Source organism: Eucyclogobius newberryi, unplaced genomic scaffold (assembly GCF_026437365.1).
Source record: "Eucyclogobius newberryi isolate DKJ021-1_F unplaced genomic scaffold, fEucNew1.0.hap1 SCAF_22, whole genome shotgun sequence".
Taxonomy (NCBI): Eukaryota; Metazoa; Chordata; class Actinopteri; order Gobiiformes; family Gobiidae; genus Eucyclogobius; species Eucyclogobius newberryi.
Window position 1 is genome coordinate 22,006,502 of NW_027315857.1, and position 13,177 is coordinate 22,019,678.

The 13,177-nt window shown below is 41.8% G+C and overlaps 1 protein-coding gene across 1 annotated transcript; it reads right to left on the reverse strand.

Annotated features, from left to right (window-relative positions):
* Nucleotides 1–6,626: 6,626 nt before the first annotated feature.
* LOC140371536 (butyrophilin subfamily 2 member A1-like) lies at nucleotides 6,627–12,794 on the reverse strand. Its single transcript, XM_072458706.1, has 5 exons — nucleotides 12,723–12,794; nucleotides 8,387–8,728; nucleotides 8,026–8,304; nucleotides 7,537–7,653; nucleotides 6,627–7,441 (listed from the first exon to the last, which is right to left on the reverse strand). The coding sequence occupies exons 1-5, from the start codon at nucleotides 12,775–12,777 to the stop codon at nucleotides 6,627–6,629; spliced, it is 1,608 nt and encodes a 535-aa protein (XP_072314807.1). The 5' UTR covers nucleotides 12,778–12,794.
* Nucleotides 12,795–13,177: the final 383 nt, after the last annotated feature.

A 13,177-nucleotide genomic window follows, 5' to 3' on the forward strand; every position in this document is an offset into this window, starting at 1 on the left:
TGTGCACGTTTTGGCTTGCGATGCCCAGCAGCCTTGTCCTGCCTCTGCTGTTTCTGCACAGAGAGAGAGTCATACCAGGCCACAGAAACTCCCTCAAGTCAAAAAGCAGAATTAAGTAACTTTAGCGAGAGAGCTCGTCCTACAGCGCCCGTGTGAAAATGCGCTGGGAGGGAATAGATCCATACGCATTTTTCCCCCCTTTTTAATTGAAATAAGGCAGTACAAACGCATACGAAACATTTATCACTGTAAATTATAACAAAAACTAAACAGGAGAGTTCTCTTTGGGTCGGTGTCGGCCATGTTGCAAGGCTGGTTTTTCGCCTTAAAACAGCAAAAAAAACGTATTTAAAAGGCCTATACCCAATTTAATTATTGTTATATCCTTTATTGTTTGGTAAAAGCTGCAAATGAATCCATCCTGCATCCACCGGGCCGACACGCAGTTCTCTGACCCAACAGCAGGGAGTGCTGCAGGCCCCCTAGTTCCAGCGGTTGTACTGTATTATTATTGTGTGTCAAATCAGAACTGTTGTGTCATTTATAGGGATTTTGGCTCTTGTTTACGGTCTGGTTGCTGGGTAACGGTTGTGGAATTACCTTTGTCTACCAATGTCATATTTGTGCTCAGGCCCAACCAGGAAGTGCAATCATAAACTTCACAAAAACTGGAGACAAACTGTTTAGTCAAATCTGAAATATAATTGTCTTCACTGCGTTTTAGTGAAATGTGTGGTTTAACCTGCCGTATGGACTTAAAATATAAATAGAATGCTGTTAGTTGAGATACAATATATATTACACACGTTATTAGTTTGAAAAGTGAAAATTTGATTGTTTGTACAAATCATCATCTAAATAAAATGAATGGACTGATTGCTTTGTTGTTTTTTCCACCTCATGAACAGGAGCAGGAGCAGAACTGCTTTGAATGTGAGGCGGTTCCAGCTCACGCACGATTTGAATCAAAGTAAACACAAACGCTTCAGTGCAAAACAAGAACATGATGTACCAGTTGGCTTATAGCGACAGAAATTTGCATATTCATTTAGTCGTAGATGTAGTAGTTTGTTTGGTCGTTTACAGCTTGACGAGGATGTACACTACCAGCATCTCGACAGAAAGTGTTTAGCCTGAAATAATTAACCCCATTAAACAATAAAAAGCAAGAATTTCAACAACAAAAAAGCAGCGTATCAGCAGAAAACGTTTGTAGTTCGACAACATTGGGCTCAGAAAATGCAGTAAAAACAAACGGCAACATCAGCTCTAGAGCATTCAAAAAGTAAAACTCTTTTTTTTTTATAAATTAAAAAACACAAGACCCAAAAAAAAGGTCAGAGAAAAGAAAAAGAAAAGAAAACTTACAAGGCCAAAGAAAACACATTGGGTCTTTTGTTTTTTAAGGAGAGAAAAAAAGACTTACAAGCGCAGGACCAAAGAAAACACAGATTGGGTCATGATTTTTTTTTTTTTTTAAAGGAAAGAAAAAAGGAGAAAAGAGTTACAAGGGCGGGGCCAGAGAAAACAGATAAGGTCTTTTTTTTCTTCTTTTTTTTATACGATTTTTTTTTTTAAATAAATAAATAAAAGACATACCGTGAAAAGAAAGGCTGAGGCACATACGTCTCATAATATTTGTCCCATTCAGTCCAGATTCTTTAACATTTTTCCGTGTTGAGTCCGTGTGTGATTTCGTCCATTGTCCGTACGACACCAACACACGTCATGGTGTTGGTGTCGATTACTTGGGGCGGACTGATGGAAAACATGGCTGTCAATCTTTAACCGCCAATCACTCAAACGCCATATTTACACAGGCGAGGTGGATGAGGCGGCTTTTCCCATTCTTATCGTGATTGGTTGATTGGATGCAGTCATCATTTAACTAATGGTTTTCATGGGCAAAAATGGCGTGTGGGAATGCAAAACCGTACGAGGTACGACTAACCTCTTTTTACATTACATTTTTGTGTTTCATTGCTTTTAATTTCGTCCAGAAGTGTCAGAAGTCTTTGGTCTGGCGACGTCACGTTCTGTCCACGTCTTTTTTAGCTTTATAAACTCTTTAAACAGACAAATGTTGTAATTTCTTTGCAAATATGGACTCTGTTTTATCAGTTTTTATTCATTTATCATCATTTGTGAACAATCCCGCAGTTCACGTGATATTGTCGTGCGTAGGGATGTCACGATGTAAAATGTTGGTGTTGCGATAAATGAGAAAAAACAACACGGTTTAACAATTAATCGCGATTATCGAGACCAAACAATGGTGAAATCTGTCATTTTCTTCTTCTTTCTTGGTCTAACATGTTACTGTTTCTCAACTTTATGACCTGCTTTACGACATTAAAGTCTCCGAAAGACTAAATAAACAGTTGTGATTAATGTGAGAAAAAACAACAGGGTTTAACGATTTTTTGTGATTATCGAGACTGTGACCGAACAACGGTGAAAATTGTCATTTTATTGGATTGTATAAATCAAATTTGATTATTTGATTGACACTGTTCCTCAAGTTTTTTCCCGGCTTTACGAAATTAAACTTTCAGAAAGACACAATAAATAGCCAGATAAAAAAGGTAAGTCTATTTTTTGGACACTAGATTGAACTAAAGATACTTCATTTCGTCTCAAAACTTTTTGTTTCTTACGATTACGATTATCGATGAACCTAAAAATCGTGACATCCCTGGTCATGAGCGAATGTACACACGGACTTTGAGGTTAAAAAAACAGATGAACTATTGAAGAATAAGAGTCTACACAGGTTTAAACTGTACTTAGCGTCCTTCGAGGAAATGGAAAACATAAGGATTTGCATGTGAAGGTGCCTCTGTACGCGCCCCTGTCTATAGTACACACCCGTCCAGAAGTTCTACCGGGTAACTCCTTCATTTACTTCCCTTTTGTACATTTATCTTTTGGCTGAGGCATCTTTTTTACACTTTCAAATCAAATGGCAAAGGCGTATCCGTTCAATAATGTTGACGTTCTGTTTCCTCTAGGCCCAGTCGCTCTCAAACACCAAACACAAGTAAACCAGGTCCATAACGTCTAAAACAGGACTACACGAGTGCCAAAGAAGTTCTAACTCAGCTCTAACTAAGAACCCAAAGGACGGGGAAGAGTCTGGACACCACAGACGCCAAAAGAAGCACAAGAACTGCAGGGTTGGGTTGAGCCTCAGAAGGAGCTTGCGTAACACGGTTCAGAACGACTACACTCGGCCTCATCGCCTGTGAATATGCGCTCAAACTACTCTTTACACTGTTTTTATTCAACCAACGCTAAATACATTGTCACTGTCTGGTTTGGGGTCTACCTGCTCTTCCTGCCCTTGTTTCTCTACGTTCTTTACATCGGCTTCAAGCGTTGTAGAAATTGGCGCTCTGCTTTTGTCAGCAGCCACTCGGATGTCATCACGTTCCACATGGTGGCGCTAGAGCTGTGCTGTATGGTGTTCTCCGCTCTGTACTGCGACGGCTTCTACAGCGGCCCCACCGTTTGGGCCCAAGTCGGGGAAAACGCAGTGTCCTTGTGTCTGCTGGGACAGGCCCTGTTCCACTGCCTCACCTGTGCGGAGCGCTACCTGGCCGTGGTTCAGCCAATCACGTACCTCCGTTTGAAGAAAAAGGGCGGCGTCACCATCAGGAACATCGGCATTGGCTGTGTTTGGTTGCTCAGTTTGGGACATACTAATTTGTCAAATATTGATGCCATTAAGCCATTTTATGACATCGCTGTTGCATTCACGCTTGGAGTTTTCACTTTAGCCGTTGTCGGGTTTTGCAGCGTCTCCGTCATCTCTGTTCTGATGCGTCCGGGGCCAGGGGAAAGGGGCGGAGACAGGAGGATCCTTGACCAATCGAAACGCTCTGCTTTAGAAACCGTGGCAACGATCCTGGCAGTGCTCCTGCTGCGGTTTGTTGCCTTTTTAGTAGCTAACACCTTGATCTTCTTGCCTCGTTTTGACGCAGACCTTTGCCCCATCGCTTTGGGCTGGCTGTGGTTCGGTCTGCCCAGCTCTTTGGTGCTGCCGCTGCTCTTCCTGCGCCAAGCAAGGAAACTCAAGAGCTGAAAGGTTCAAGGTTCAAACACAACCAGAGGCTCTGCATGATGTTGTGGCGTTGAGTGTTTTGTTGGGCATGTCTTGTACAGCGTTTGAGGAGAAGCATGTCAAACATATTTTATTTTAATGTATAAATAATGCATTTATGTGTTTGTTTATAAGGAAATTATTAACTCATCCTCATGAATTAAATGGCGAAGAAGGAATTCTTAAAATACTGTCATATCTTAGCTTATCTTTGTGTTTGTTTTCATTAAATGTGTTTATCTAAAGCCACTTCAGCTGTGTCTTTACTACTGGAATCTCATATTTCCCTGAACAACTTGAAAACTAGTATTTAGCTGATCACCCACTACTTTTGACCAAAATCCACTACAACTGAAGATCACTGTTAATCAGAGACAAACTAAGCAAAAGCAAATCTGGTTTTGGTACGAATGGCCACGCAAAGCATCACAAAAGAACTGATTTTGAGCTTTTTGAGTGAATTAACCATTACCATGAACTCCACTGGTCCATGTCCACTGAGGCCAAGTGGAAAAACTGTGCGGTGACTCTTTTGAATCAGAAGTGGTTGTGGTTCAGGCTGAATTTGACTCTAAATAAACTCAAACACGAGTCCATTATTACCCCCAGATTTCTAACTTGGTTTGTAGGTTTTGGAGCGAGACTCTGGAGGTGACGCTAACACTTTCTCTTTGTTTCTGTGGGACAAAAACTAAGACAAGATTTCAGTCTTGTCTGAGTTCAGCTGGAGAAAGTTGTCTTGCCTCCACAAACTGATCTGTTGGATGCAGTGACATAGATCTGACTCGTCTGCATCATTGTGACACATTTTCACCCTCTACATGACCTAACGGCAGCATGTAGAGGGGGAACAGAAGGGGACCCAGGACTGACCCATGGGGCACGCCACAGGTAAGGGGCATGTGGTCTGAGACACAGCTACCAATTTCAACAAAGTAATTCCTGACTTCCAGATAGGACCTTAACCAGTTTAGGACGGGGCCAGTGATGCCCACCCAGTCCTCTAGTCTCTGTAAGAGGATCCCATGATGGACAGTGTCAAAAGCAGCACTCAGATCTAACAGAATTAAGGCTTTGCACATTATTTGTTTTATATTTGCCATTAACTTGCACACATCACTTTGTACCAGTCAGGCGTTCCCTCCTCAGGAATTGCATCAGAACTCCATCTACTGGCTGCAGAGGGAATAACATCGAGCTTGCCCCAACATGCTAATACAGGCACAACGTTGGAATGATGCAAATTGACGACGGAAAAGCAAGAACAAGTCTGCCGATGACTTTTGGAGACCTTTGAGTATAAAAGTTATATTTTATTTGATATTTCATTTTTGGGATTTTTTTTTTTTCACACCAATGATCGCGGGCCGGCCCTCCACTACTTGCCTAGATTCGAATATGACCTTCGGAGGAAAATAATTGCCCACCCCTGCTCTATTTGATGTTCCATTCCAGCTATAGAACGCTTCCATTTTTGGTTCTGCTTTTTGATGACGATCCCTAAGCGCTCAGCTGCACATTCGGAGCAGTGGAATTCTCTGCGGCCAAAATACGCGTTTTATTTTAAAAAACGAGGTTGTAGTCTCTTGACAGTGTAAATATGATGTAAAATATGTTTGGCATGTGAATGATTTGTAAAGACTTTAGCGCTCGTAGCATTTTGACCCCGGAAGTACAAATCTGTGAATCTGACGCTGACTTGACTTCCTCCGTCTAGTTCAGTGAAGTTTGCGTCATATTCACAGATTTGTCATATTCAGATTCTCACTCTCACGTTGTCTGGGATCAACGGTGGTAAAAAGTACTCAGTAAGTACAGATACAAAGAAATACTTGGTGCAGTGGATGGAGGTACAGTAGTAAAAGTACTTTCTGTATAGCACATTCATAGTGACGTTCTACATTTTTGTACCTTGTGTTAGACCCACCTCTATGGCCCAAACTGTCCCACTTTTAGAAAACATTAACTGAAAAACATGTTGATTAATCAGATTTAGCATTAGGGGAAATTTAAACAGAATGATACAGAGTTAAACCAGTCAATTATTTCTTATGTATGATGAACCTTTTGACTGTCATTTAAAAAAAACAAAAAAAAAACATCTTTAATATGATGGACTCATTCAATGAACAGTTTGTTTTTGTTGTTTTCAGTTTTTGTTCCATTCTCGTTTTAGAATGGACCAATCTGCTCTTTTCTAACATCTATTTCCATCTTCAATAGTTTGTCCAAAAAAACAGGCTCAGTTTTGCCTATGACTTTGTGGGAGAGAATAATGTACATTATTTGCTGGTTGTAATAAAGATAAATATGTTATAACAAGTGTAATCCTGTTTCATGTCATTCATAAACTAAATAATGAAACTATTGTCAGACGTGATCATATCTGTGGTGTTGTTCTCCAGGTCAAAACACCAGGACAAAGGGCTGAAGTTTCATCAAGATAAACATCAACTTTTACTTTTTTTTCCAAATGAAACAGTTATTATATATCTTACAAGTTGTACAAGTTTTACTTGTGGATTTACATTTCAACAGCAGATGGCGGAGCCTCCGTCGGCCCCTGAGGCGGAGCCTCCGTCGGCCCCTGAGGCGGAGCCTTCGTCGGCCCCTGAGGCGGAGCCTCCGTCGGCCCCTGAGGCGGAGCCTCCGGAGGCGGAGCCTCCGTCGGCCCCTGAGTGTTTGCAGACATTTCCTCATGAAGTTCTCCATCATTAAACCCTGTGGTTCTGTCGTCGTGACCTCTGACCTCCAGTGTTTCCTTCTTCTCTTCTTTGGCCTCAGTCGCTTTCATTTGACTTTCATCTGTTTCTTGGTCGTTTCCTTTTCTTTCGTCCGTCACGACCACTCGCTCCGTCTCAGGTGGAGCTGCTGTCTCCAGACGTCTCTTCTCTTTTTGCACCTGTTTTTCCTTCTCCTTCTTGTCCCTCTCCAGCTTCCCTTTCTTCTCCATGGTTTTGTGAACAATCTTATCGATTTTAGACATTTCTGTGTCAACGTCTGTGATAAAGTCTGTAAACTCTTCAATTTGAATCTTAAGTGTCTTCACTTTCATACGATAATTTTTTTTTCTCTCTTTCTCCTTACGGTTGATTGTTTTGTCGAGATCGTGATTATATTCTACTAGTTTTTCTTTGATCTTTGTTAGAACATTCTTTGTTCCTTGTAGTTCTTCTCTCAAACTTGCAGCAGCTTGTAACTCTTCTATAATCTGATCTAAATCCTCCTGAAGTTCAGTCACTTTTTGGTCTTCACTGTGACTTTTCTCTTTCTGCTTCATCAGAGGCAAAACTTCTTCACAATCTTCAGGTTTGTTTCTTGTTGTACGAGTCTTGGTTTCTGTGCAGAGAGTCCAGAAGTTTAAACATCAGCATTTTACTGAAAACTACAATAAAACCGTATAACCGTAAAGTGAAGAGTAAATCAGAACTTACTGTTGATTTTGAACTTCCAGACGACAAAGGAAACAGCAGCAGCAGCAACGAGACACAGCCCCAAAGCAAAGAGGAGCCAGGCCACAGCGCAGGAGGAGCAGGCCTCCAGGAACTCATCTGGACACAACAACACAACGTAACATGACAAACTTTACTAGAGCTGAAAGATTTGACAACAATATATTTAGTCTGAAAAGCATTGGTTTTATATCACGTTTTAAATGTTCAGAGAGAACGTTCAAGAATCATTGTGGACGATTGTCACACGTTTGGATTTCAGACATTTATCAACACTCGCTGAAAGTTACACATTTATTTTTAGTAAGAAGATTACATGTATTTGTAGACTTTGGAGGCCTTTCTATTTCTTTCTACATTACTTTGTCTGTAAATACCATGAACCTGTTTATGATGAAGAGCAAATCAATCAATAAATGAAATGAATAAGATGTGACAGAAGTTATGAACAAGTGTGTTTCTGGGCCTCACCTGTGAGTCTGAGCTGAGCCTCCCTGCTCTGGCCGCTCTCCTGCTGCTTCACTCTGCAGGTCAACGTGTTCCCGAGCCTCTGCTCCACACTCAGTCTGCTGCTCACACTGAACAGCTCGTCACTCGCTCCTCTCTGAGCCTCAGTCCTGAGCAGAACCGTCCCCTCGGAGTCCAGCCACTCCAGCTCCGGCTCCGGGTACCAGCCCCTGGACTCACACCTCAGCACGGGAGACCCCGAGCGCTCTTTGGTCAGGCTCAACGAGACAGGGGCCACGGACACTGGAGACAGGAACAGTCAAAGAGCAAAGAGCGAGAGAAGGGAAGAGTTCAACTGGGAGAAAAACACACAAACAGCACTCACCGACCAGCAGAGTGACCTCTGCTCTGGTGTTCATCTGGGGCATGAAGCACTGGTACGTCCCTCCGTCGCTGGACTTCACTCGGGTCAGACTCAGGGACATGTCCCCCTTCTGCAGCCGGCTCTCGGACAGAGCTGTGCGGCCCAGGTACAGGGAGTTCTGGTCCAACATGAGGGCCACGCCGTCTCGCAGGATGTAGACATAAGGTGGAGTCAGGTCTTGCCGCGCCCACTCCACCGCCAAGTCCCTGAGGTCTTTAACGGGGTCCAACTCACAGGGCAGAGTGACATCACTGCCAACGGACGCTATGATTGGCTGAGACGGAGCGATCATTGTGTACTGACCTGAGGAAATCAAAATAAATGATGACTACAGCAAAGTAAATGTGTTTGTGACAAGTGATTTGCCCTGTTTCTGCCGGGTGCTTGATTGACAGGCCGAGTAACCAATCAGAACTTAGCATAGGCAAGTTTGGTTGACGTTGCTACGTGTAGGGTAATTACACTCGTTTCTTGCTCACACATTTGTACCAAGATGGAATGTATATTCTCTGGGACTAGCCATTTCATCGTGGACAACACGTGTAGCACTTTAGGTAGTTAATGTTCATATTTATATTTAAAAGGGCACCATCTGAAGCTTGTTCAGCAAAACATTAACATCTACTAGTCTCATTCTCTGAAGGGGAGTACACGATTCATTGACCGACAATTATAATTCTATAAAGATCAATACAAAGGCTCTATAAACCAGGATGGTTTTGTGTGGTTTAATAAACAAAGATATAAAATCAATTAATGACACATTTGGTTACACAGGCTGTGCCTGGGCTCAACTTAGTTAGAGGAAATGCTGGTATTAAGAATTAGTTTTTGATTGGTTTTAGGGAATAATTCAAGGGAACCTGTCTTTAAATGCCACTCTGTAATCAGCCACTCTCAGGTCTCACGTGTCCAAGGAGGATGTGGAGCGAGGCCTCCCACGTCTTTGCGTTCTCAGAGTCCTTTGCGTCCTTGGAGCTGTCAGGGCGCTGATGCTTGAGCAGGTTTAGCATTCGAAGAGTTTGATGAGTCCAGGGTTCGTTGAATTGTGCATTTTTTTGATGAAGATGTTCGGGTTGTTTGGTGAAAGCCGAGTTTGGGAGACAATGCAGCCTCCCTGGTGGGGGAGGGGCCCCTGCGGGGGTCCCCGACCCGGTGTGTCGTCCTGGCAGGTCACGATGGAAGAAAGAAGAGGAGGAAGCAGAGCTGAGTCTGCTCTTTTATTGACCTGAGAGGCGTGGCCTAGTGGGAGTGGCTTTAACTCTTGGTCAAACTTATTCTCAGTTTGGGCAAATTTAACTCAAACCAGCAGAAATGACATGTGACCATAATAAAATACACAACATTGTCAACAAACACACATCAATAGCAGGTGATGAGAAAGTACATTAAGTACGACATGAACACACTTCAAACCAGTTCTTGTGGCAAACGAAACTAAAACATGATTTAGTCACAAGTTTCGATCACACATTCAGCATCAAGTCGGTTTAGATGTGAAATATAGTCATTAAGAAACGTAGTCCTGAGGAATGTCTCTTATCAGATTCAGGGGGAGGGGCTCCGGTGAAGACAGTGTCCTCTCCGTGGGGGGTCATTCCTTTACACCCAACACTACGCTTTGATTTCTGCAACTGTGTTGAGCTGTGAAAAGGTATTATCTTTCAATCGTCTTTTTGGGACATATGGGTCCCCCACATACGTGTTTGCTAAGTTTGAGTTGTTTTCATCCACATCGTGCAGAGCTTGTGGTTTTCGATTTGTGTGCGTAGTAAAAAAGTGAGTAGTGATTAAAAATGAAGGCAAATATAAACCCTGCATTTGTTCATATTGTTTATAAAGTTTTGCATGTCATGTGGGTTGTTAAATAAGGTAGTTAAGGCCGTATATTTACATCGTTTGTATTTGTAAATGCTAAGTGCCTCGAGCTAAGTGCTAACAGCATTGGTTATGACGGAGCTCAAGTGTATTTGTGCATTATATGTTGTCGTTTATTATATGTTGTCATTTTATAGATTGTATTATAAGACCAAGACCAAAAAATAAAGGCGACATCACAAAGTTTAATGATGGGAAATGTATATTGTTAATAGAGAGAAATAATATATAAATAAATCCTCTGTTTGATGTTTGTGAATATTCCTTTGGGATGTTTGGTATCAAAATATTCACCAACTCATTTTTACTCATTTTTTTATTATAAAATTGTACTTTTAAAAGTTGTTTTCAGACATACTTTTACTACTTGAGTAACACATGAAGTGTATTAAAACTAGGTCCATGCAAAGTTAGGCCTCATTCTGAGACTGGCTTTTAGGAATATGTGTGTTTCTACCAAAATGTCTATTCCACGGAATGTAAGGGGCCCACATCTGATTAACTACCGAATGGGAGATGTCTCCATTGGCTGCGAGGCCTTGAGATGCCTTGTGTACAGCTGTGTTTTCTCATGATCTCATTTCTGTAACTTCTCCCCTGGTGCTACCCAAATAAGGATACCTTTACATCTTGCTCTCTCATTGGCTAATCCGTTGGTACATGGATAGGGTCATACCTGTCAGATATTGTTTATCGGTCTTTGTGCGTCTTCAGTATATAAAGGCCAGATACGCCCAGAGACGGGGTTCGTCTTCCTGATCACCAGCGGACCCGGGGCGCTGTTTTCTGCTGCCCTGTATTTGACACTGCTTTCTCTGTAAATAAACTACCTTGAAAAGTTTGCAGAGCTTTGTCAGCGTGAATATATAAAGCACTCATTTGCGCTAAGTAGCTCACGAATACGTTCCCCATTTCTTGCATGTTCCGTGCATATAAGCATGTAATGCAAAAATTGAACATTATTACTGTATAGAGGGCCAAAAACACAAAGTGGGCGGAGCCCACTCAAAATTAACGAAAGTACCCGTCAGTGACCAGGGACCCACACCATGAGGTAGGAAAGCGCGAGCGCTTTCTGAAAATGTATAGTTTATGATATTTGAAAAATGGGAAACATTGTTTCTTCTTCTTCTTCTTCTTCTTCTTCCCAACCCCCCTATTTTTCACCCAGTGAACATTGACGAAAAGTCACAAAAATTTGCAAACCTCTAAAAATCGTGCCTCTCTACATTCTGGCTATTTCCCTTTTCTAAAATAAAAAAATTGGCGCGTCAGCGCCCCCAAATGTACCAAAAATGCATTGAGAGATGGGAAATGACCCAAAAAAAATCTGATCGTAGAATCATGAAATTTGGCGCAGAGGTAGATGGTGACAAGAGAAGTAAAAAATATTATTACGGCAACGCCGTCCGCCCAACCAAATGTCGGCCATATTGCTTCAAAAATGGCTAAACATGACTTCGGAGTTTTTCCAAACGTCGTACTTTTACGAAGTCCTCCCAGGGCGTTGGCCCTAAAAAGCTGAAATTTGGTGAAAATACTACTGAGGAGTGGGACATCAAAAGTTCTCCAAATTACATTGATACCTCTCACGGTCTCTGTGCGGCGAAGCCGCAAACTTTAGCTAGAATTTCAGAAATCTCCCATATTTAAAATTTCTGCCGTTTGCGCAGATAAAGTCCGAATTGCGTCAAATTAGAATCAGTTAAACTCTTTGCCCTAAACCCACTTGAAGTGAAATAAATTCATTTGGCGCCACAGCGCCCCCTACAGATTTTATATGGAGGTTAAATGTTTAGTTTTGCGAAATTATATGAAATTTGACACACAACTCAATTTTAGCATCCCCATCAAAAAAGTCAATGAGAGCCATGTCATAATTGTTATGGCGTTGCCGTAACGATGACCGAAACCTTCCATGTTATTCCAATGGGGAAAACGCCAGAACATGTTTACACTTTAGACTTTCACAAACTCCTCTTAGGGCGTTAGACATATTAACCTGAAATTTGGTGAGACTCATCTTCAGGGGTGGACCATCAAAAGTGATCCACATTTTTATTCAAAGAGTCACGGTGTCTGTGCGGCAAAGCCGCACATTGTGCCAAGAATTCAAAATAAAATTGCTTTTTGATGGTAAAACAAAGGGGAGAAGATGTGACAGCGTCACAGATTCAGCAGTAGGCGCAATAAAAGGACAATTGGGGCGCGTTAGCGCCCCCTCCTCTTGCGGCGTGGCGGCGAGGGCCGATCATTGCCGCTTGCGGCTATATTTGTGCTTTATTATTATTATTTTTCCTTCAAATTATTTCCCCAAATACTTAAAATAACAGCTTAAGGAAAAAAAATAATCAAAAAACGTTATAATCTACTATTGTTTCAGTACTTTTGACAGACAGAATCCATGTTCTGTACTTACTCCAGCAGAAGTGAGCCTGCATGAGTGTGAAGAGGGACAAATGCAGCAGGAACATGCTGAAAATCTGAGGAAAAAACAGTCAAATCACTGAAATGAACTCATCACGTGAGCTTTTTCTCATTATAAACACATTATTAATCACTTTTCTAATGCTTTTTTGCTGCATTGATTATCATCACATGACTCGTGTTATTAGTCATTTCTGTTGTAAGTTTTTAGGGCGCGTCACTGACTCAAAACGAAACTGAAAGTAAAGCGCACAGGCTAAAAACACGATTAAAACCCGTCTTAGAACAACACACGGCATTAACGCGACTAAAACAACATCTGTCAGTAACGTATAGTTGCAGTTGCCATGCCAACAGTAAATAACAGGTGACATATTTATTATGGCGCAAACGTGGATGAAACGCGCACGTTTGAGCCTCGCGCACTGAAGATAAAGACATCAAATA

What these genes read in the sequence shown, in the direction of transcription:
- LOC140371536 (XM_072458706.1), bottom strand. Translation starts at nt 12,777, where the DNA reads ATGTTCCTGCTGCATTTGTCCCTCTTCACACTCATGCAGGCTCACTTC. An exon ending in GCAGGCTCACTTCTGCTGGA is followed by an intron (nt 8,729 to 12,722) that starts GTAAGTACAGAA and finishes TGATTTCCTCAG; the next exon opens with GTCAGTACACAATGATCGCT. An exon ending in CTGGAAGTTCAAAATCAACA is followed by an intron (nt 7,442 to 7,536) that starts GTAAGTTCTGAT and finishes CTCTCTGCACAG; the next exon opens with AAACCAAGACTCGTACAACA.